The sequence below is a fragment of the Dichotomopilus funicola genome, assembly GCF_033296635.1.
Source record: "Dichotomopilus funicola strain CBS 141.50 unplaced genomic scaffold C8A04scaffold_90, whole genome shotgun sequence".
NCBI classification, from domain to species: Eukaryota; Fungi; Ascomycota; class Sordariomycetes; order Sordariales; family Chaetomiaceae; genus Dichotomopilus; species Dichotomopilus funicola.
In genome coordinates, this window is record NW_026944111.1 from 1 (window position 1) to 21,725 (window position 21,725).

Genomic DNA, 21,725 nt, shown 5'->3' on the forward strand with positions numbered 1-21,725 from the left:
CCCCGGCCCCCCAGGGCCCCCACCATCCCCCGCATACCTAACCTCACTCCAATACGGACTCAACCGTCTCACATTCACCACCCCGGGATACACCACCCCAGGCGGTTCCAAAAACAGCTCCCTTCCCTGTTCATCCCGTCCCAGAGGCTGTGGCTGGCCCGATTCGGCGGCATCGAGTAACGCTTTGCGGAGCACGCGGTGTTGTGTGTAGAGGTCGCGTTCGGCGGCTGCGCGGCGGGCGCGGGTGGCGGCGCGTTGGGCGTGGGTGGTGTTTGTTAGGCGGTCTTTGAGGAGGCGGCCTAGGCGGGTGCGTCGGTTGGGAGGGTTGTTTCCATTCTCCTGCTTGTGAGAAACAGAGGAAGAAGCATCGGACACGTCGGTATCCTCCGCCTCAAGATCAGCTACACTCGGACTCCTCCGCAACCCGGACAACTCCCTCTTCACACGGTCCCGTTCCCCAACCGGCAAAGAATCCAGATACACCTCATCGTCGTACGGGTGATGCCAAATCGACCGCGGTGGTGAAGCCGTGGTGTCGACAAAGAACTGGTGCTGGGTGTCGGCGTCGAATTGGCGGACCCAGCCCGGGGGAAGCGGGCGGAGCTCGTCTTCCATGCTGCGCCGGGAGGAAGGGGGGATGTCGTTGCGGGCTTGATGGGGAAGGGAGGAGGGAGGTTCGGTGGTGTCGTGGGGGGTGAGCCCGATGGCTTGGTTGTAGGAGGGGGGCGGGTCGGAGTGGGAAGTCATTTTCGTTACTGGTGTTGTTGTGGTGTGTGTAGTAATTGATGAATATTAGTAGTTAAAAAACAAGTAAAAGTTATTGGATGGAATATTGGGTTTGTGGTTAAATGTGCAGTACTGACTTATGTACTGGCTACGTCATCGACGATCATCTCGGGTGGCGACAACGTGGGAGTTAATTACCGAAACGGGAGGTGTTCTAGGATGGCTCGGGTTATGAATTAGTGCTAACAGTGGGTTCAAAACACATTCCTTATTAATTCCTTAACTTACTTTGAGGGTCGATGCACCTGCGCTCGTACCGTAATTATCACTTGCATAATCGTATTTACATTACCGTACACATAATCGCTGAGGAGGCACATTGACACCACCTCCAACGACAGCCCATCGCAATGCTTCATCGTGTATTTTCCAAACAGCTAACTCTAATGCAATAGTCGTCAAGTCGTGATTCGTGTCATTCTAGGGTATAGTAAATCGTCAGTCGTAAGTCGTGCCGCGTCTCTCGTGTCGCTTTCTTTGTCGTTGCTTCGTATCCCCCCATGTTGTGCTTCATTTCCGACCCTTCTCGTATCTCCCTGTTATATCTCCCCATTACATCTCCCCCTTATACCCCCCCCTCCGTATCATCCACCTCACGTTTGCTCCGCCCAAGGTTGCCGCATTCGCCACTGCCCCAACCGCCGGTCTATGTCTTTTAGCCTCGCTATATTCTGATCCAGCCGCTCCACTGCTTCCCGCCTCCGCTCATCCAGCGCTTCGCTCTCTTCCAACTCCCGCAGCTCCCGGTCGTTCTTTTCTAGCAGGTCATGGGACAGTTTCCTTTCTCCCCCCTTCTTCCGTCCTCCCCCTTTTCGTCCTCCCTCCTTTCGTCCACCACCCCCGCTTTGTGCTCCTCCCCCGTCTCCCCCCCCTCCTCGCCTGGTCCCAGTCTCATACCTAAGACTGGCACCGGGACTACCATTCCTCCGCCGATGGGTAGACGATTGCCGCACAAAGCTTCCCTCTTGCCTGAGCTCGGGGATCGGGCGGACTCGGGAGGCCGACGCCGCGCCGAGATTGGGTGCGCGCACAATCTCTTCGCAGGGCGCGCAGTAGTCGCTGTACCGGCTTATTGGGCGGCGGAGTAAACAGACTTTGCACATGTGCGTACGGTGGGTGGCGGCTTCCCCGTCTGTGTCGCCAGCCTGACGGGATGATGATTTGCGGCTTTTGGTTTTGTCTCTGCTTCGACTCCGGCTCCGGCTCCGGCTCCGGTTTCTGCTCCGGCTTCTGCTTTTGGTGCGGTGCGTATCGTGACGTTCCGCTCGATCCCGCTCCTTTTCCCTCTCTATTCTTTCCTTCTCTCGCTTCCTTTGTTGCCTTTCGTCCTCCGAAGACACTCCCACGCCAGTCGGCGGTCGCGGGTACCGATTCCGCAAGATCGACTTGGGCTGCACAGGGTACGGCGGCACCGGCGTACGGGAGGTCGCCGGAACTGGGTGGTCGTAGAAATGGGTTCCCGCTAAGCCCGAATTGATCGCGCCGATCCCATCGGATTCGTCGCTCGCAGCATTGTCATGGTCGTAGATGCTCGGGGTCTCACTACCATCACCAGAGTTACTCCATCGCGGGGGAATGGGTTCGAACATCGAGGAATCGGAAGAGTGCGACGAGGTGCGCGATTCTGGGGCCGTTGGAGTGACGGGAGTGGCAGGAGAGCTGGGCGAATATCGAGAGAAGGGGTCGACGCGGGCTGGGTCCGGGCCAAGACCAGGATCCGGACCCCATCCAGGACCAGAACGGGGACGGAAGTCGGGGCCGAGGCCGGGGCTGGGGCTATAACCAGGACCCGGCCCGGGATCATAACCGGGATCATGACCGAGATCATAACCGGCACCCGGATTCGGACCCGGACCTCGACTGGGCCTGGGTCCAAAGGGGCCATGGATGTGCCAGGGCCGCGGGCCGTAGGCGCAGTTGCAGTTTTGGAAGGTCACTGGGCCGAAGTTGTATATGACGTTACGGCCGGGAACTCCCGAGTTGGACGAGTTGGGGTTTATGGCTTCGTACTGTTCGCTATATCGATGCAAGTCGCGTTCCCAGTCCGAGACCCGGCCCCGATTCAGGTCCAGGTCCCGATCCGGATCCAGAATCCGAATCCGATCCAGGGAATGCTCTGTCCGCCCCCGGTTGTGGGTGTCACGCCGTCGGCTTAATGTCCCAGCATACCGGGGGTATCGGTCCCCGGGCCCGTATCTAGGGCCGCTACCACCCCGGATTTGGTCCTGCCGGGCGTCCAGAGTGGCGTGGGTGTCGTCCACTTCGTCGAGTACTTCGACCCAGTCGTGCTCACGCTCGCGGCGTTCGCGATTGGCCGATTCGTAGCGGGGCCGACCCGCGGCGTTCGGCCATCCCGGGGGTGCATACGGCATTTCCTCCTCAGGTTCCTCCTCAGGTTCCCCTCAGGGGCCGGGGCGTTGGCCGGGGCCGAAACTGGGGTCGGGATCGGGGACGGGGCCGGGGACGGAGGGGCGGGGAGCTCAAAACGAAAAGGAAATGAAGGAGAGTTGGCCCATGCGATATGGGCCGTCACGTCTACCAGTCTCCCAGCCGGGCATCTGCCCACAAGGTGGATTGGCGGCTGGTGTGTCTGAGAAATCGGTATCAACCCACTATTAACGGCTAGCTGAACCCCGTCGTGGCACGTGTAGATAGCTTGAAGGTTGATTGTCCCCTCTATTTCCATGGACTGTGAAGAGGAGCGGTGAATGCTGAGCGGTATTGTTGCGGGCGCTGGCCGCTGTCGACGCGAAGAGGCGGGGTGACAAAATCACGACAAAGGGAAAAAAATAAAATTAAGGGAAAATCGACGCGAAAACTTGCCGTTGCAGCGCTGCGGCCACCAGCCGGTTCACCGAAAAAAGGCTGACGGTACCCCGAGACCACTGCACCTTAGGCTGAGCTGCGAGTCGACGTGGGCAATCCCGCAACAAGAACATGCAGACCCAGGTGCAGATGCAGATGCAATGCCATGCGGACGGCCTCCCGCGGATTGGGCTCGTCTCCCTTTTGTCGTGTCGCCTGTTTCTCCTTGCCTTTGCGCGCGCGCGACCCAGTGCGATACCGTCTCACTTGGCTGTGTTGTGAAACTGACAGCATCGTCCCACATTCCAGAGTCCAGACCAAGCCTAGACCAGTTAGGATCTTTTGTTGCGCTACTGTGTACAGATGAAGCCAGTTGCGTCTCGTGGAATCTTCATTACGGTCAACAACCCGGGGCCCGGGCATCTGGGTATCCCCAGATGATCACTTGTACCACCCTTCTGCTCGGATTGCGGTTAGTGCGTGAGTTGCGAAGTGCGAGGTGGGTGAGGTGTTAAAAGGACCAACCTGCAGATTACTTCACTAGGCCGGTGGGGTGAGTTCCATCGAAGGGATGGAAGAACCAACCCACTGAGCGATGAACCCCGCCTAAATTTAGCGGATGCATGTCATGGGATTGGCATTTGGGTTCTTGATCGACATACAGGTTCGCGCGGACGCGCAAATGTCGCGACGCATCGGAGCAGAATGAAAGAAAAAAAGAAGATTAGCTGTGAGGAAATAAAACCCCGCGTTTACATCGGACAGCTACCAGCGGCAAGTATCCGTCAATATCATCGTCGCACAAGATACACGAAGGCGCAAGGCCAGAGTGACACAAACCACAAGAGAGTAACACACCCTTCCGTTGAAGAAATGAGGCAACCTTTTTTTCTGCAGTTGGTTGCTTCAGCGGGGGCATTGGCAGGTGATCTGCACTTGCGGCTTGGCCCCACCCGTTATTGCCCCGCGCCTGCTGCGGGTGTTCGAGCGAGACGTGAACCCGTCGTGGAACGGCACGAAAGGCTCTGTGCCACGATTGAAGAACGGGAGATCTGGACAATTCAAGGTATCAATTTGGAATTGATATCTGGACAAATTAAAGTGTTGAATTACACTAAACTAAATGACGAATTGGAAGTCGAGAATCGGAAGTGTAAAAGAGCGACCGATACCTAATTAAAGGAGTAATCGATGGAAAGAGCCAACGCCCGACCGTGACAACCCAAAGGAGCGACTGATGGAAAGAGCTAACGACTATCACAACCCTAACCCCTCAACCTAACCCTAACTCAAACTGCGGCCTCCATCAACCAAACGCCAACGCCTAACCTCCTTCACTGTCCAGCCTCGCTGCCCAGCCTCACTGAATCGTAATCTTCTTTCCCGACTTCTTCTCCGTCTTGGGCACCGTAATGTTGAGGATGCCATCTTTGAACGCCGCGTGCACCTTATCCTGGTCCACCGCGCTTGGGAAGGTGAAAACCCGGGAGAACTCGCCGTAGGACCGCTCACTGACCCAGTACCGCGGCCCGGCCCTCCTCGTGCCCTGGCTCTGGGCCTGCACACTGCTCTCAGAACCCTTGGTGACGGCTGCGCCGGTGCCGTTACCGCCCGTCTTCTCGCCTTCACCCTCGGCCTCGGTCACGCGGCCCGTGGTAGTAGTGTCTCCTTCCGTCAGAGTACCGGCCGGAGCAAAACTGGGATCGCCCTCGGTATGCTCGCGCTCCAGCCGGCCGCGCACCACCAGCGTCTGGTCATCAGTGAACTCGACGTCGACTTGGTCCGGGGTGACGCCGGGCAGCTCGCCCTGCAGGACGTAGTCCTTCTCGTGCTCGGTCACGTCGAACCGGGGAGAGAAGGCGGCTACCGCTCCCGCCCCGGTGGTGCGGCCACCGCTCGCCTGCGGGCTGAGGAGGTTCTGCCCGGTGTACCGGTCAAAGTCGTCGAGCAACTGGAAGAGCGAGGAGAAACCGCCGCCCTGCGAGATGCTGGGGCTGGCGCTGCGGTGGGAGAAGCGCGGGTGCCAGAGAGTCGACATGTTGCTGGTGCGTTGGGATGGTTTGATGATGTTGCTTCGTGAGAAGATGGATGGCTGCTGTTGCTGCTTGGGTCGTAGACTAGAGAGATTTCGCACAATGAGTCTGCGAGATGATTGCATGTTTGGTGTTGAAACTGTTGGTCAGAAGAAGTCGATGTCGTGGATGGTCTTGGGGTTTATATCTTCATCTTCAAGAACCTCATGATCGTGCTCGAAACATCTAGAAATACCTACAGACGTCACCTTCCATCTCGTCGTCACGATTGCAGTGTGCGGAAGGTCGACGTGCTGACGTCGTCTAGTGGCGACGCGAAGCTGCGAGAACATTCCAGATACCACTGGCCGGAATCGACTCAACCGCAAGCACGCGGAAAAAAAATTACGAAGTCCATCTTGCCCTACACTAGAGGGAGATGACCCAAATACGGTCTAATTGGCAGTGTTACCCAATTGGCGATGCCACTTTAGACGATGAAATGGATGAAGTCCAATCCGTCCAGATCGTGAAGTCAAAGATGATGTCAAACGGAACTTGGCAGAACTGCAGCTTGAGAGGCTCGAGCGATCGAAGAGTGAGGCAGGTCACATGACCACCTTTGGTCGGCCCACCTTCCTCCCTGATCGTCGACTTTCTGTTCTCGATTGTCGTTGCCAAACTTCTTCACCTCACCATCGGTTCTAACCGTCCCGGGTATGTTTTCCGACAAGGGAACTTTCACACAGACCTACATCCCTGACCTCACAGTGTTCTCCCTTGTTTGGGCCCTGATACTTCTCAATGGCTCCTAGATTTATCCTCTCGTACGGTGCTATTGATCATACCCTGAACGCGCGGCGCGTTTCCGGCTGTCGTTGCTAGTGGATGTTAGTTTGTCCTAGTAACGGGTAGTCCGGGACTACGAATTGTCTACCCTCTGGATTCCCCATACATCTTTGTGGTGTTTTATGCCTCGAAACTCACTGAAAAGGAGAGCACCGGAATGTCTGTTCCGCGATCCGCTGACATCACCATAACAACCCCGCAGGTAGAGCTAGGAAGCATGCCCCGGTTTAGAGATAATGGGTGGCGTCGAGTCTCGACCAACTACCGGGTGGGATCTCGCCACTGAGTCTTAGGTGCCTCTACTCATGCATCCCATAGAAGAACGCTCTAGGCTTCGGCAACGGGCGACAAGCCCGGTCGTCTTGGCTCGGTTAAGAATGTCACGCCAACTTGAGATACCTCAAGTTGATCGCTTTCGATGCAGGCGGCCGGCTGCTACCTTGACTTCTCGTTCACCCCATGCCTATAGAAGACGCCCTAGCACAACAGAGTTGGAGCAAAAGGCGTTGAACACCCACGATGCGCCCGGATTCCGAACCCGGTCCAGCTTCTAACGCAGCCGACCCCGGTCTTCTCTTCGACCTTGCCCCCCTCGCGCTCCTCGCCCTCTCTCCGGATTGGCGGATCACCAAGACTTCGGCTCTCTTCTTAGCTGACTGGGGCGTGTCCGTGACCGATTGCGTCGGCGAGGAACTACTTCCGTTCGTGGCGGCCCAGCTGCGGCCCACCAGACCGACCCAGCTCGCGCAGCTCACCACCTCCATCGACGACGCCCTCGCGGCTCGGGCCGAGCGATCGACGGGGCCTATCAGTACCAGTTACGGTGCCTCGTGGCGGGCCCGCATTATCCCCATCTTCAGGCAAGATGAGCTGCTGTCCATCATTCTAGAGTGGCACGACGGCCTCGGCAGCCCCGTCGAGACAGACTTTGGCAAATCGGGGTTCTCGACGGACGAAGCGTTCCGCCTTTTGGTCCAGAACGTCAAGGACTACGCCATCTGCCTTCTTGATCCTAGGGGCCACATCATAACGTGGAACGCCGGGGCCGAGCTGCTCCAGGGCTACACGCGGGACGAGATCATCGGCAAGCACTTTTCGGTCTTTTACGGCAAGGCGGACTTGGACATCAAGAAGCCGCAAGTGGAACTCGACATCTGCATACGCGAAGGCCGCATCGAGGATGAGGGCTGGCGCTGCCGCAAAGATGGCAGCCAGTTCTGGGCCGACATCGTCATGACAACTGTCTACAAGGACGGCCTGCATGTGGGGTTTGGCATAGTCACGCGCGATCTGACGGAGCGCAAGTCGGCCGAGTCACGGCTTATCGCGGCGTATGAGGAGAGCGAGAAGCTCAAGTCTGACTTCCTAGCCAACATGAGCCACGAGATCCGGACGCCCATGCACGGCATGCTGGCCGCGTGCGCCTTACTCCTCGATACGGCGCTGACGACGAAGCAACGTGAGATGGTCGGCGTCATGGAGGAGTCTGGCCAGGTGCTGCTGCAAGTCATTGACGATATTCTCGATTATTCCAAGCTCACGTCGGGGAACTTTTCCATGCAATCCGGCCTCGTTGGCGTCACCGGCATTATTACTTCCATGGTGCGCAGCTTGCGGGACACGTCGGCCCCCGCGGTCCACTTCGAGCTGTTTCTGGACCCCGATCTTCCCAGGTCGGTACAGGGCGATCCACTGCGGTACCGGCAGATCCTGCAGAACCTTGTTTCAAATGCGGCCAAGTTTACCGACAAGGGGAGCATTCGGGTTGCGGCGTCGGTTGAGAGCGAAGACGACAGCGGGTACACAATCTTGACTGAGGTCACCGACACGGGCATCGGGATCCCCGAAGACGCTGCGGCCAACCTGTTTACCCCCTTTACGCAATTTGATGGCACCACGACCAAGCGATACAAGGGCACGGGGCTGGGCCTATCGATTGCCAAATCGTTGGCCGAGCTGATGGACGGCCGGATCGGCTATCGCCCAAACCCGGACCGGCAAGGAAGCGTGTTCTGGTTTACAGCCCACTTCAAAAAGATCCAGACGCTTGAAGGTATGCAAGAGCGCAGGACAACGATGGCTCTCGAGGGCAACAGCGGCGAACCACCTCCACCCCGATCGAACGAGGTCGACAGCGATCTCCTGGCTGAGATCCAGGCGGCGTCGCCCACAAAACACATGCTGGTGGTCGAGGACAACCTGATCAACCAAAAGGTCATGGTGGGCATGCTCCGCGCGCTAAGCTTCCAACACATCGAGCTGGCCTCGAACGGCCTGGACGCCGTGAAAATGGTCCGCCGCAAGCCGGCAGCCTACGACATGGTCCTGATGGACATCAGCATGCCGGTCATGGACGGCAACAAGGCGGCCCGGGAGATCCGCGCGGCCGGCATCCTCCTGCCAATCGTCGCCATGACGGCGCATGCGCTCAAGGGGGACCGCGAACGGTGTCTAGAGCACGGCATGAACGATTACATCGCCAAACCAGTCGACAAGAAGCTGCTGGTTCGGCTTCTGGTCAAGTGGTTGCTGCGGACGACGGATTACCGCAAGAATCATGAGGAACGTTTGGCGGAGCTGCAGCGGTACCGGCAGGATATGGGACAGGCCTTGACGCCGAGCATGGAGGGGCAGCCCTTCTCGTGTCAGGTACCCGATGGCATTGGGACCCCGGGATCACCAAGTTCTCCGGGTCCTTTTTCCGCCGGGTTTGTCCCGCCGAAGGGGTTTGATGATCTGCCGGATGGACCAGCTGGGCATACCGAGTTCACAACGGACAAGTCGGCCCACTCCACCACGAATAAAGCCGGTCCTGCGCTAGCAGAGCGTCCCAGATTCACCCAGGCGTCAACACCCATTCGGCTGAGTGACCGGGCGATGCGTCAGGCACAGGACGAAGACAAAGTTGCGGGGCGGTCGGTCTCGGGTGAGTCTGTCGCGACGGAAACATCGGGCGATGGGAACCGAGCGTAGATCACAGAAATGGGGGAGAAAAAAAAAGAAGAAATAAAAGAAATACCAAGAAGATGCTCACGCAGCAGAGCGGTTCATGCCAGATCTTGGAATAGGAAAAAAAAGGCAACGGGTCCTTACCAGGTCCCGAAAACGGTTCGCACAAAAGTGATAATATCGGAATGGCGGTCTTGTATTATTACCTGCAGTTCAAACCGAAAGGGTACCAGGAGGCATCCGGTCAGTCGTGATAGCAGGCTGTATCAATACTAAGAGTGCTATTTAATGTGTACATTGCCTTGGGGTCAAATTGTGTGTTGTCACGAGAGACGTTGTTCATGTCATGTTTGGGTTTCGGTCTTTTGTTAGTCAAGCACTGTCTGACCCCCACAGACTCCCGCTCACTCAATCCAGCACCTCACTCCCAAACACATCAACAACTCACCACTTCCCATTCCGTTCCATCAAAACCACAACCACAATGCCAGCCCCACCACCACCTCCGCTACCGCCACAGACCATATTCCCCTCTTCAACCCCGACAAAACCAACAACGCAGTCAACACTGCCCAACTCTAACAACCCACAACCCCGCAACTCAATCTCCCCGCCAAATGTTCCAACCGCAGGCCCACCAAACAGCCACCTCGTCTCCCTCCTCATTTACAACGGCTATCCCTTCGCCGACCACTGGGAATTTCACATTGCCCCGTCATCGTCATCTCACAATCCCATCCACCCTAAACCCTCCTCTACCGATCCCCAGCAGCAACGCAATCCCAACTTCGACGAAATTGGTACATCTCCTTACTCCCCAGGCACAGGCACAATCATCCAAGCAGCAGGCGACGTCGCTACTGGTTTCTGGCTTGAGATCAAGCGTGGCTGGGATATGCATCGTGGGGATCGAGGGAGTCGGGGGAGTGTGGGCTTGCTGCCGAGGAGCGTGCCGTTGGGGTGGCTGGGGAGTGAGTGGTTTACTCTGGATGGTACTTGTGGTAATGGTGGTGATGATGCTGGTGGTCGTGGGCGTGGTGATGGGGTAGTTGTTGGGGGAAGGGGGGATGGTAAGAAGGGAGTCTTTCAAGGGCTGTTTGCCCGCGGGAGTGATGGTGAGGTGTTGGTGGAAGGGAAACCGAGGTGTGTGTTTGAGAGGATTCTGTTTGAGGTGCCCGCGCCTGGGAAGACGTTGCGGGCTGTAGAAGGGACAGAGGCAGTGAGTGATGCTCGTTACTTGACGCGGGCAAGAAAAAAAAGCTAACAGGTACAGCCACGTATCAAGATACGACAGAGGAACTGCCAGAGCTGGGTCATCGAAGTGGCCGAGCGGCTGGTGCAAGAGGGTCTTTTTGCCCAGAGCGTGGTAGACTACCTGCGCGCAGCGAGCATCATGGTCTGATCCAATTAACGTAACTCAGTGCAGTCAACTTGGACCTCATTCTCCGTCCGACTTGGACTCAAGCTCAACCACGACCCCCTCATACCGCTCATACACATCCTTTTCCGCATCAAAGTTCAACAACCACTCCTCCCTCACCAAATGAATCATCTCCGGCTTCTTCCACACCTCCTCCCAATCCGCCTTATGCCAACGCTCCCTCGTCACCGGCCCCATCGCCTGCGCGCGATGCACCCGCTCATAACGTAATTTCTCATACGCCCGCAACGCACGGGGGATATTCCCCTTCCCACTACGCTCCAAGCACGCGGCCAGCACCACGCCGTCTTCGATCGACTGGCTCGCGCCTTGGATGGACGTTGGTAGGAACGGATGGGCTGCGTCGCCGATCAGACAGATCCGCGCGCCGGGGGATACAAAAGTCGGTAGCGGGTCGCGGTACACCAGTTTGTGGTCAATTAGGCGGCCTTCGGGCGTGGCTTTGACTAGCTCTCGCACCACGGGACACCATCTATTGTTTTCATCGCCGTCACCGTCGAGATACCGCAGCGCCTCAGCCGGTTTCCCAGGGCACTGCCAGCTCTCCTCAATATTCCCATCATCAATATGGGTAAACACCCAGTTAACCTCGGTCGCGCTGCGGATGGTCGACGCCAGAAAATGGATATCCGGCCCGATGAAACCCTGGTGTGTGTCGACACTATCAGCCACGAGATGGCTCAGCATGGGGTTATCCCGGATGCGGTCGGCCGGGAACCACGCCCGGTACACGGCGTACCCGGACGATTTCGGGTTCTCGTCGAATCCTAACACAATCTTCCGGCCGCGAGATCGTACCCCTTCTGCGGCAATCACCACGTCCGCTGATACCCGTTGTCCATGGGCCAAGACCACACCTGCTTCTGGGACCGAGTTGCTGCTGGTGTTGTCGCTGTCCGCCTCGTGGCCATCAGTCTCAAAATAATCCTCCACCCTCACACCCAACCGAATATCCACCCCCCTCGCAACCGCATGATCATATATAATCCGATGCAGTTGCCCCCGATGGCCATTAATCCTCCTCCCCCACGCCTTCTCCCCCGCAAACGACTGGCGGGTAACAAACCGCCCCTGGTAATGATACAGATCCAACCAACTCGTCTGACGGGCGATAGCCTCCATCTGCTCGATGACACCCGGCCAACGCTCAAAGGCGCGGGCGCCGTTGGGGTCGAAACTGATGATGTCGCCGACACGGGTGATTTCGTCGAGGGAGGGGGACTTTTCGAAGAGAGTTACGCTGTGGCCTTTGCGGGTGCATTCGATGGCGGCGGCGAGGCCGGCGAAGCCGGCGCCGACGATGATTACGCGGATGTTGGTGGGGGGTGTCATGGCGGTGGTCTCACTTTGGGTTTGAGCTCAGGTCTCGAGTTTGCTTAACTACTCCGAGGTAGACGAAAGTATGTTTTAATATTCTCAACTTCTTATAACAAAATGGGAGTTTACCTCTGTTCTCCATACCTCATCAACTTCGATCAACACAGCCAAGACATCGGCAAACGGACGGCGGTTTATTTAGCTCCGACCGACGGCAGTTGCCCGCTGGCTTCATATATCTCCATCCGGTAACGAGGCGTCTGTACCAGCCGCTTGTAGCTTGAAGTGCCGGTTTATCCCTGCCTGAACGGTTGTCGTCGGACTTTTGGCCGCCGAATCGGAAAATAGAGAGAAGTCAAAGAACCCAAACATGGAGGGAGGAAGGTTATGTTCTTTCTTTGCCGGTCAAGTTGGCCCAGCGTCACACCCACAGTAACAAACCAAACTCATTTCGTAAAAAACACGAACCAAACGGCAATTTGAGATTTGTACTTCATTGCACTTGATTTGATGCAAAGAGCAATATGTACATGAAAACCACCTCAATCCACCCACAACCCTAACCCTCTCCAACCCCTGAATCCCCTCATCTCAACATAACTCTCCGGTCGGTCCCCTTACAGGCACTGGGAGTACCACTGGTTGGAGGCCTTGCAGCTACCAGCCGAGCAGCAGGACGGGCCTTGCCAGCCCTGGCCGCCGCACTGTCCGTAGAGAGCAGAGCACTAAGTCACAGTATGTTAACAAAATGAGCCCGAAGATGCGATGACAGTGAACATCGCAAGGGAGAGTAGACAGTAGAGCGTAGGGAAACGTACAGTAGTACCGCCACCGGTATTGCCGCCACCAGTGTTACCGCCACCAGTGTTGCCACCGCCAGTGTCACCGCCGCCAGACGAGGCACCAACATTGATGTTCGACGAGCCGCTCGAGAAGTACCCCTCCGTAGCAACAATCTGGTAATCATGGCTACCCAACCGCAGACCGGACTGCGACCAAGCGTTAAAGTGAGCCTGCATGTTGACCGAGCCACCGGTGCGCTTCTGCTGGCGGACCGACCAGAACTGGTCGAACGTGGAGGTACCCTCGATCGAGGGCTGGTTGACGCGGGTGGTCTTGTAGATGTCGTACACGGAACCGTCGGTGGTGACGCTGCCGAGGCGCTGGGCGCCCGTGGAGGGGTTGTAGGTGCCGAAGTTCTCGACCACGTAGTACTCGATCAGGGGGTTGCGCGTCCAGCCGTAGACGGAGAGGTAGGAGTTGCCGTTGGGGTTGTAGGTGCCCGTGTAGTTGATGGTCCTGTTTTTGTCAGTTAGCATGAACCACTTACTCATCTACCTTGGAGTCACAAGGGAGACAGAGAGAGGGATAAACATACCGAGCAGAACCCGGGTTCCAGCCCTTGCCGCCGACCCAGTTGCCGTTGCCCGACCACTGCGTGCTGTACGAGCCGCCCGCGCCGTTGGTGTAGCTGACGCTGCCCTGGCCGTCGGTCCAGAACGAGTAGTAGTACCCGTTGTTGGTGCCCGTCTGGCTGCGGGTGAGAGTCTGCCGGCGTTCCATGCCGGGCATCTCGCCGGGCGCAGCCACGACCGCCGAGATGGCCGTGGTGGCTGCCACGAGGAGGGATGTGAGGGTGACCATTGTGTTATCACTTGGCGATGTTTTTTTGGGGAGGTTGGTAGGTCGTGAAGAAGAAAGGCAGTCGGCGGATCGTGGGAGGATGTCGACGGTTATATAGCCGTGTGTCTACCAGAGAAGGTATCTCTTGACGGAATCGCGGCCCAGACAACTGCTATTCTTAGCCAGACCTTTCGACGTCGACGACCCCGGGTGAGCTGGGTATACGGTGTACCCCGGGATGGACGGTTGCCAGGTTCCAGGCTAGTCAGTCTAGTCTAGCCCCTGAGCCAACCCAGTTCGCCTCTTCGGTCGTCCACTCCATCAGGCTCAACACCATGTCCCTTCCCCATGTTCTCCCCGCGTCTCCGCCCTGCAACGCTCCCCGCCCTTGGCGCTGTTGAATCTCCCGGGCGTCAATGCCGGCTGGGGTGCATCCATGTGAAGTACTTCGCCCGTGCTCGTCCGTGGTTACTCTTCGCGGTTTCTTGGTCGTCCTTCTCATTAACACACAACTAGTTGACCTTGGTTTTGTGATACTACTACTACTAATAATAATGATATCCTCCTTCTGACACCCTTCTGAACAGATGGATGAGTCTGAGACAGAAACCAGTGGTCAAGGACATGATCCTCCACCGCCAAGATCACGATCGTGACGCGGTGGACAGGGCATTACCTCCGTTGCCAAGGCCCCTCGTTGGGCTGAATGCAACCTCGGAAATGGCCAGGGGCGGAAAAGGGTCTTGGAGAAAGCTTCGCGCTTTGGGCCTGGAATCTGGGCTCGCGAAAGCCCGCCACTGCAGAGCGTGGCAACAGGTACCTCAAGAACAACCTAGGTAACTACTGAGTAAGATGTCCATCAAATGTGCTCTATATTAATTATTAGATCTCGGCATTGCACACTCTACAAACCCAACAACCGGGTTCACCCTCACATAATTACAGGAACAGGAAAAGAAGAGGCCCATCCTCACTCAACCCGTCTTAAACCCATCAGCCCTGTTGATCACCTCACTCTCTCAACCGGGTTCATGGGAACACCCCTTGGGGGGGCATGGACACCCACCCGGATCCGGCCTCTCCATCTCGAAAACAAAAAAAAGAAAGAAAATATCCCGATGAGAATGGCCCGGCAAAAACGGCCGGCGTTTCAATCCTGAGCTTGACTGACTGCCGATTCAACCGCCGGCTAAAACAAGACCTGATACCACCCCAACAAGTCTCCAGTGTAAGTTCCTGTAAGTTCCCAGGACCCCCGTTCTAGAGCGTTGGGCGGTGCTGAAAATGGCCATTCAGCCCCCTTTTCTCGTCCCACGAGGTCCCTCACACTTACTACATTTGGGAATTGCGGCTCTTACCTTTCCGAACGCCTTCTTTTTTGTTCTTTCCTTTCGTTCTTTTGGGTGTGCTAAGGATGATCATTCGGGCGCTTTCTCGTTAAACCGCAAAAGTCCGGGAGAAACGGAAGGGAAGGTCACGGTAGCATGAAATTGGCAGCTTGACTTTGGTCACGCAGCGGTTCTCGCTTGTCTCGCTTCGCTTTGTCTGCACTTCCGGCGGCTGCATTGTTGTCCATGTGGCAATGGAAGCGTGTGCCGTGAGGGGAAATACGGAAAATATAGTGGGATTTTGGGGGTTGGATTTTGATGAGAATATCTTGGGGTATTTTCTTTTCCCACAGAGGGGTCCAAGATCGTCATGAGAAATGCCCGTAGGGCCACAAAATAAACTCACGATCGATCGCACTGGCGCTGATCTCCGCCAAAACCCGGCAAAGATCTCCAGGTGATAGCGTCTTCCCCACAAAGCTTAATCCGGCGATCAGAAAAAAAGAAGAATGGAAGAAACACCACATTCGATATCTCAACTATTCCATCAATATCCTGACCCTCTCTGCATTGTCTCCTGCACCCCAGCACATGCCAAAAGCCCATGTCTCACTCCAAACGCCACCGCCACGCACTCACCCATCTCCCCACTTCCCCAATCCCCTTTGTAGCCTCCCCCAGACCCAGCCCCATACACGGATATAGAACACAACACACACATCCTCAACCCCCATCCATCAAGTGGCTCCCAGCAGATTTAGCCAAAATTCACCACTGCAACCTCCCAACCGCCACATGTCAGTCCATCCAAACAGCCGCAACGACCCGGAACCCGGGGGAAAGCCAGGGGAAAGGGGAGCTCGCTAGGGTGGACCGCGTGCCATTGTCAGGTCTTGGCTTCCAGTCGTTTGTAAACAGGCTGATTGTGGAATGACTTGCCGAGTGGGAAGTATTGTCCGTGGTGGGATATTCTCGGGAGCTGCCGACTTCCTCCGTCCGGGTGATTGTCGGATGGTCGGTTGGTTGGTAGGTTGGTAGACGTTAGGTTGGATGGTTGGTTGTTTATTTAGGCCGTTAGTTTCCGGAATTTTGAGGTGCTGTCCTGAGGATTGACGAGATATTTGGGAGGGATGTCTCGGTTTCGTTTGGCTATCTCTGGCTGACCGACTGACTGAAAGCATGCTTGTGGTTCATAGTGGTTCCAAGAGAAGTCCAAGAGAAGCTCGGACGGGGTGGCCTCCGTCTTGGCTTTGTGTGGCTTTATTGTGTGATGGTGGTTTGTTATCTAGATACATTACCAGCAACTATCTAGATGTTCTAGGCTCTCTTTGACTTTAATGTCTGGGAAATGGAATGCTGTGATATCTTTGACGTTTGTAAGTATGACGGGGATACTGCTATTGGTGCGGGTAGACCATGTGATTATAGACCGGGAAACATCTCTCGAACACCTCTGGTCATCCAACGACACTTCCTATAGTAGCTTTGTTATACCTGCTAAAGACCGATGCCTGTGGCTTCGGTAGTGAAAAGCACAGCTTTATCTGATGACCGCGTAAGAGGTCGAACACCTGAACAGAGGAAAGAAGACGGTTATTTTTCCGTAGATGGAGATCCAGAAAGTCGACAAAGGCATGATTCCTACCTTACTACCCCCTCAATCAAAATGAAGGCCTGTGCTGCTCACAATGGCTTGCTCCCGAGACCCGCCGTTCTTTGAGTGCTGTCTCACACTTCCCCTGCCTCACGATGTAGTGTCCGTTGACCCCTGAGACCACCGACATTGGTAATTGTTGAGAACTCACGGAAAGAAAAAGGACTTCTATGTCTATCATGGAATGTTCTCCAAACGACCCATTATAGCTCCAGCCCTGGTTGTTGTCTCTCAACTCTAAGAATGTGAGACACAGGGAGAATCTTCTCGTTGAACACTTTAGAAGTCGCGCCATCTGTTAAGTATAAACTCCTCCAACTGCTCCAAGCATGCGTGCCTAGAGATCTTCACTCAACAAACATTTCCAAACACAACCGCTCTAGGTGTTGTATCAAGTATGAACCTTCCTTCCCCTATCTTATCCGGCGTCTAACTCTGAGTCTAGCCTACAACACCAACCCACTGCATCATTACCCTTTCTGTTCGGCATCTACTATCCACTATCTAAGCAACCTCCGACTTCAACACACCCCAAACAAACAAACAAACAAACAACACCAAAAACTTCGACATCACAGGCGCCGCATAACATCACCTCAGCATGAACAACCGAGCCCTTTACCAACCCGAGCCCGAAATCGACTTCATCCCCCTCCTCCTCCTCTTCATCCTCCCCCTCTGGATCTGTGCCGTAATCGAGATCTGCCTGGTAGTCTTCTACATCGTCGGGTGGGCCATCGGCGCCGTGCCGTACTGCATTCGGTTCCTTACGGGGGGCTGGTCGGAGGTGCTGCGGCCGGAGGTGCCGCGGAAGAGGATGAGGGCGACGGATGAGGTGATGGTGCGTGGTTGGACGATGGAGGGGAGGTAGAGAGGGTGGGTGGATAGATTCGATTCGTTTATTGCGCGGGGCGGGTACTTGGGAGAGGTATCAGAGAGAAGGGGTAGATCGGGGGTGGAGGATGCATCCATCTGGTCGGTTTGATTAGGCGGGAATTTAAGCTGCGATGTAATTAGGATAGAGATAAAGATAAATCAGGCCATGTCTATTGTCTACTGCTGTCTTGTACCAAGTCTGTCTTAAAAGGACTCTCTGTTTCGCCGCTTCGCCAATAAAACAACGACCAAGAAAAAGGGGTATCACAGCACACAAGCTATTAGCATCATACTAGCTAATAGAACCACGCCAGCTAATACCAAGCCGACTTCTTGCCCGCCTCAATGCTGTCCACAATCGTGCACTTCTCTGTCTGGCACACCTTGCGCCGCTCTAGGAACTTGGCCTTGGGCCCCCGCGGTCCCGTAACATAATGGTACTCGCCAAACAACCGCCACTGGCGCTGGTCGCTCAGCGGGTAGATGTCATCACCCCAGGTGCCTTCGAAGTGGAACCACGAGGTTGGCAGGTCCGGGTTCGACGCCGCTGGGACCAGGCTGGTTTGTTCTTGCTCTCCGCTGCCAAACGTGGCGTTGTGTTGCTCGTCCCGGTTGACTTCGTAGTCGTACCAGTACGCATAATTGTTCAACGACGGATCCCACAAGGGGCCCTTGTCGGTGATGTCCTTGAGCAGCTTGAACGGCAGAACGTACGGGTGCATGCCGGGGTTGGCATACATCGCGTGGCTGCCCACGGCCGAGTAAATGACGGGGCGCGCCGGCTTGCCGTCCTTTTGCGCGCGCTTCTCAAGTGCTTGCCACAGGTATGCCTTGCCGCCGGCGTGCTCGCTTAGAAACATGGCGCGCGGCACGCCATTTTGGAAACGTACCATGCAGTGCTCCCAGTCGCCGACATGGTTCCCAAAGCGAATGTTCAGCACCGTCTGGCCCAAATTGTAGCTGTAAAAGAAGAACCAAAAGGCGTCCAAAATTCCGGAGCCCTTGTCGACAAGAACTAGAACGGCAGGCGCTTCGGAGTAGCCGCTAGGATTTGGCTTGATACCTTGTTTTGTATTTTCTGGGGGGGTCCACACGATCGGCCGTTGATCCCCAGACAGTGACCGTCTCCGGCGGACCGCACGCGACCCCCGAGGCGGCACAATGCGATGGGGTGGGTGATCGCGGTCGACGTCCTGCCACCAGGTATCATCATCTGGCCGGTGTGGCGGTTCCTCTACATCCCCGTCCTCGTTTCCATCGTCTTCAAAAGGCCCCGGGATCGAAAATCGGCTGTGGAGCCACGCCGGGCGGGACTCGACGTCATCGTCGCTGGTCCCGTGGACGTTCCCTTTCAGCGCGTTCAACCTCCCCAGGTTCTGCAAACCCAGTGGCTCGGTTGTGTTCACCATCGACCCGTTCACGTACGGCTTAATGTGCTGAACATGCTCCGCAATGTCGGAGGGCCAGAAATTCTCCCCCGAGTAGAGATGCACCAACGGCGCATAGTCCAGCACGTAGTCCGGCACATCCTCCCGTATCCGCGCACCCTCGTCTTTATTTGTATGAAGCGATCGTCTCCGGTCCTGCCGGCCCGGGGCCGTCTCCCAGTCGCTGAACCCAGGCCTCGCCCCAAACACCCAAAATGTGCTCAGACTCAAGGCCAACGACCTGAGCTCGTCCATTGTGGACGGCCGCTGCGTGTCCAGCGACGGCGCATCCCAGCGAATGTGTTGTATCCCGCACAGGCCGAGCCATCGGCAAGCCTGCCGATCGACCCAACTCGGCGAACTATCAACCCATTGCTTATCCCGTTGGCGTTCCTCGGCATCTGGTGGTGTTGGATTGAGGATGCGTGGTAGGAGCCAGAGGGTGAAAACGATGCCGCTCAGGAGGACGAATGCGAGAGTCACCCGGCGAAGGCTGTACGATATGAGCGACATGTCGAAACGTCGCAGAAGGCGAGCGCGCCACCGGAGCACTATTAATTATCGAAAATCACCACCAGCAGATCGGACGGTTGCGCTGTTGCATTGGTGTCGATTTTTGTTCAACGGTTTCGTAGATCAGGTACCGATCGACAAAGCGTCCGCGGGATGTGCTCGGCGGTGAGGGACCAAGAAAGCGCGGGGTGTCGGAAGGTCAGGCACTCGGTAAAGTGGTCGGAACCGCCGGAATAGGTGCGCGGTACGGTAAAGATCGTAGATTCTAGATTTGAGTTGAAAAGGAATGAGGTTGAGGTCAGAATGAGAAGAAACACAGGAAACAACGGGGAACACGGAAAAGTGGTGATGTGGAGGAACAGATCTGGATGCATCAAGCTGCTGAAACTAGGTTGGGCGGTGCAGCACTGCGCTGGCCCAGTGTGAGACAGCGCCACCAGTCAGGAACGCAGGGGAGGGGCAGAGCGCATGCGTCAGCCAAGATGTACCGGTACTTATCCACACGCGCTTCAGTGGCCTAGCTATGAGTAACTCTACTCACGTGCGTACTTCGGCAGCCCCACCGCCCCGCTTGCGGCGAATGACGGGGTTCACGAGGCCCTCGTGCGCCAAGTCTGGAGAATGAACTGTCTGGGTCAACACCAGGTGGGTGCGGAGGTCGGGGTCTCGTGGGTTGTTGTTCCACCAAGGTAGGAGGTTTTGAAGCTGACGGCCACCTTTCAAATTCCCACGTTCTCATTCGGCCTTATCATTGGCAATATCGGCCCAGTGTTGCGGTGTTGGAGTTGACGACCCGGTCCGGTCCGGCCTCGGCCCAAACCGCGAGATCGCACCACTATCCCTTCGAATAAGCGCAGCGCGCCTCGCCCTCTTCGGCCACCCTCGTCTGCCGCCCATCCTCGGGATGTAATCCCGCTCCGGCGACCCAATTCCCATCTCCCGCTCCTCCCTCCGCTTGTCGCGCCATCTGACGTTCCTCGCATGGTCCTGCCGCTGCTTCCTCCGCCGCCGCTCCTCCTCTTCGTCTTCGACCATGAGTTTGTTCTGCCGTGTCTCCAACGGCAAGACGGTGACTTCGTCCGTCTCCCCGCGTTTTCGTTTGAGCGCAATGAGGTCCTCCAGAAAGTGCGCCTGCGGTTGTCGCTGGCCGCTCTTGTCTCCGCCAATGTGGACGTAGATCCCCCCGTTTCGCTTGTACCGCTCAGGAATATCCTCTTCGGTATAGCCAAAACCCAGGAACATTGTTTCTCGCCCCATGCCAGCCTCATTTGAGACCAACGTCGCCTCCTGGAAGTTGATCCTTGTTGCGCTTGCCGCAATCAAATCCATATTGTGGGGAAGATGGCGCAGAGCCGGGAGAGGAGTCGCCTCGTCGTGCCGCGAAAAGATCATCTCAGTGCCAATATTTTCGCACCATGACCCGCGAAACACATGGTTGCGGTATGAAACGATTGGCTCCTTGGAATGAAGACCTAATATTTGGATTTCCTCTTCCGGTTTATTGCTTGTATTCGCGTCCGACACGTCTTGTTTCTGTGCCGGCCGGCCGAGCGAGGGATCAATTACAGGTTCGGTCGGTTCTTGCGGCTGCGGCGCGCCGATTGTGTCGAGGTCCACCTCCTCTCGTTCTGGAGGTTCCCCATCGTCGGCGTCTTTATCGTCAAGGAGATCGGGATTTGAGGCGTGTTGCTCAGGCGCGTTGAACAGGGGGTTGTACCATACGCGATAACCGGTTCTTGTGTTGTGGACAACATCGTCCGTTCTTCGTTCGAGAAAGTCGCGGACCGATAGATCTAGAGTTAAGTAATAGGTCTGTATGCCTACAGGTCAGATAATGACGGGGAATCACGGATCGCGGATGGCCGACCTCAGTTTCTGTTGTCGAGTACTCGTATTCCCACCCATCGTCATTGTCAGGAGACGATTGCGGACGTTCTTTGCGCGATCCCATATTCATTCGCAGCTGGCCAATGCTGCCCGAGTGTGCGCCACGTCTAGCTTGGAAGTTCTGGGGAGTTGAATTACTGCCGATGCGGTTGTTTCGTGGGGACGGTTTGAAATGGTTGCAGGTGTACGTTGGCTTGAACGCGACGGATGAATGTTGAGTATCATGACGGAACGAGCAATCAATTGACTTCTTAGCGG

General features: G+C 56.2%; 9 protein-coding genes across 9 annotated transcripts; 3 read left to right on the top strand and 6 right to left on the bottom strand.

Moving 5' to 3' along the window:
* Positions 1-37: 37 nt before the first annotated feature.
* Positions 38-747, bottom strand: C8A04DRAFT_32474 (uncharacterized protein; the record flags this gene model as incomplete). Its single annotated transcript, XM_062782107.1, has 1 exon — positions 38-747. A coding segment is annotated over one exon (710 nt), but the record flags the coding sequence as incomplete, so codon positions are not given.
* A 632-nt stretch (positions 748-1,379) lies between these two features.
* C8A04DRAFT_32475 (uncharacterized protein) lies at positions 1,380-3,158 on the bottom strand (the record flags this gene model as incomplete). Its single annotated transcript, XM_062782108.1, has 1 exon — positions 1,380-3,158. One exon carries the CDS (start codon positions 3,156-3,158, stop codon positions 1,380-1,382), a length of 1,779 nt encoding a protein of 592 aa, XP_062633349.1.
* A 1,793-nt stretch (positions 3,159-4,951) lies between these two features.
* On the bottom strand, positions 4,952-5,629 carry C8A04DRAFT_15369 (uncharacterized protein; the record flags this gene model as incomplete). Its single annotated transcript, XM_062778460.1, has 2 exons — positions 4,952-5,214; positions 5,275-5,629. The coding sequence occupies 2 exons, from the start codon at positions 5,627-5,629 to the stop codon at positions 4,952-4,954; spliced, it is 618 nt and encodes a 205-aa protein (XP_062633350.1).
* A 1,342-nt stretch (positions 5,630-6,971) lies between these two features.
* Positions 6,972-9,425, top strand: C8A04DRAFT_32477 (uncharacterized protein; the record flags this gene model as incomplete). The annotated part of the gene is made up of 1 exon (XM_062782109.1): positions 6,972-9,425. One exon carries the CDS (start codon positions 6,972-6,974, stop codon positions 9,423-9,425), a length of 2,454 nt encoding a protein of 817 aa, XP_062633351.1.
* Positions 9,426-9,885: 460 nt separating this feature from the next.
* On the top strand, positions 9,886-10,803 carry C8A04DRAFT_15354 (uncharacterized protein; the record flags this gene model as incomplete). Its single annotated transcript, XM_062778453.1, has 3 exons — positions 9,886-10,372; positions 10,484-10,620; positions 10,669-10,803. 3 exons carry the CDS (start codon positions 9,886-9,888, stop codon positions 10,801-10,803), a joined length of 759 nt encoding a protein of 252 aa, XP_062633352.1.
* A 36-nt stretch (positions 10,804-10,839) lies between these two features.
* On the bottom strand, positions 10,840-12,174 carry C8A04DRAFT_32479 (6-hydroxynicotinate 3-monooxygenase; the record flags this gene model as incomplete). Its single annotated transcript, XM_062782110.1, has 1 exon — positions 10,840-12,174. The coding sequence occupies one exon, from the start codon at positions 12,172-12,174 to the stop codon at positions 10,840-10,842; it is 1,335 nt and encodes a 444-aa protein (XP_062633353.1).
* A 602-nt stretch (positions 12,175-12,776) lies between these two features.
* Positions 12,777-13,803, bottom strand: C8A04DRAFT_15338 (glycosyl hydrolases family 11-domain-containing protein; the record flags this gene model as incomplete). The annotated part of the gene is made up of 3 exons (XM_062778447.1): positions 12,777-12,884; positions 12,978-13,458; positions 13,538-13,803. The coding sequence occupies 3 exons, from the start codon at positions 13,801-13,803 to the stop codon at positions 12,777-12,779; spliced, it is 855 nt and encodes a 284-aa protein (XP_062633354.1).
* A 3,562-nt stretch (positions 13,804-17,365) lies between these two features.
* On the top strand, positions 17,366-17,635 carry C8A04DRAFT_32481 (uncharacterized protein; the record flags this gene model as incomplete). Its single annotated transcript, XM_062782111.1, has 1 exon — positions 17,366-17,635. The coding sequence occupies one exon, from the start codon at positions 17,366-17,368 to the stop codon at positions 17,633-17,635; it is 270 nt and encodes an 89-aa protein (XP_062633355.1).
* A 319-nt stretch (positions 17,636-17,954) lies between these two features.
* Positions 17,955-21,531, bottom strand: C8A04DRAFT_40259 (uncharacterized protein; the record flags this gene model as incomplete). The annotated part of the gene is made up of 3 exons (XM_062784879.1): positions 17,955-19,524; positions 20,401-21,392; positions 21,448-21,531. 3 exons carry the CDS (start codon positions 21,529-21,531, stop codon positions 17,955-17,957), a joined length of 2,646 nt encoding a protein of 881 aa, XP_062633356.1.
* Between the last annotated feature and the right edge of the window lie 194 nt (positions 21,532-21,725).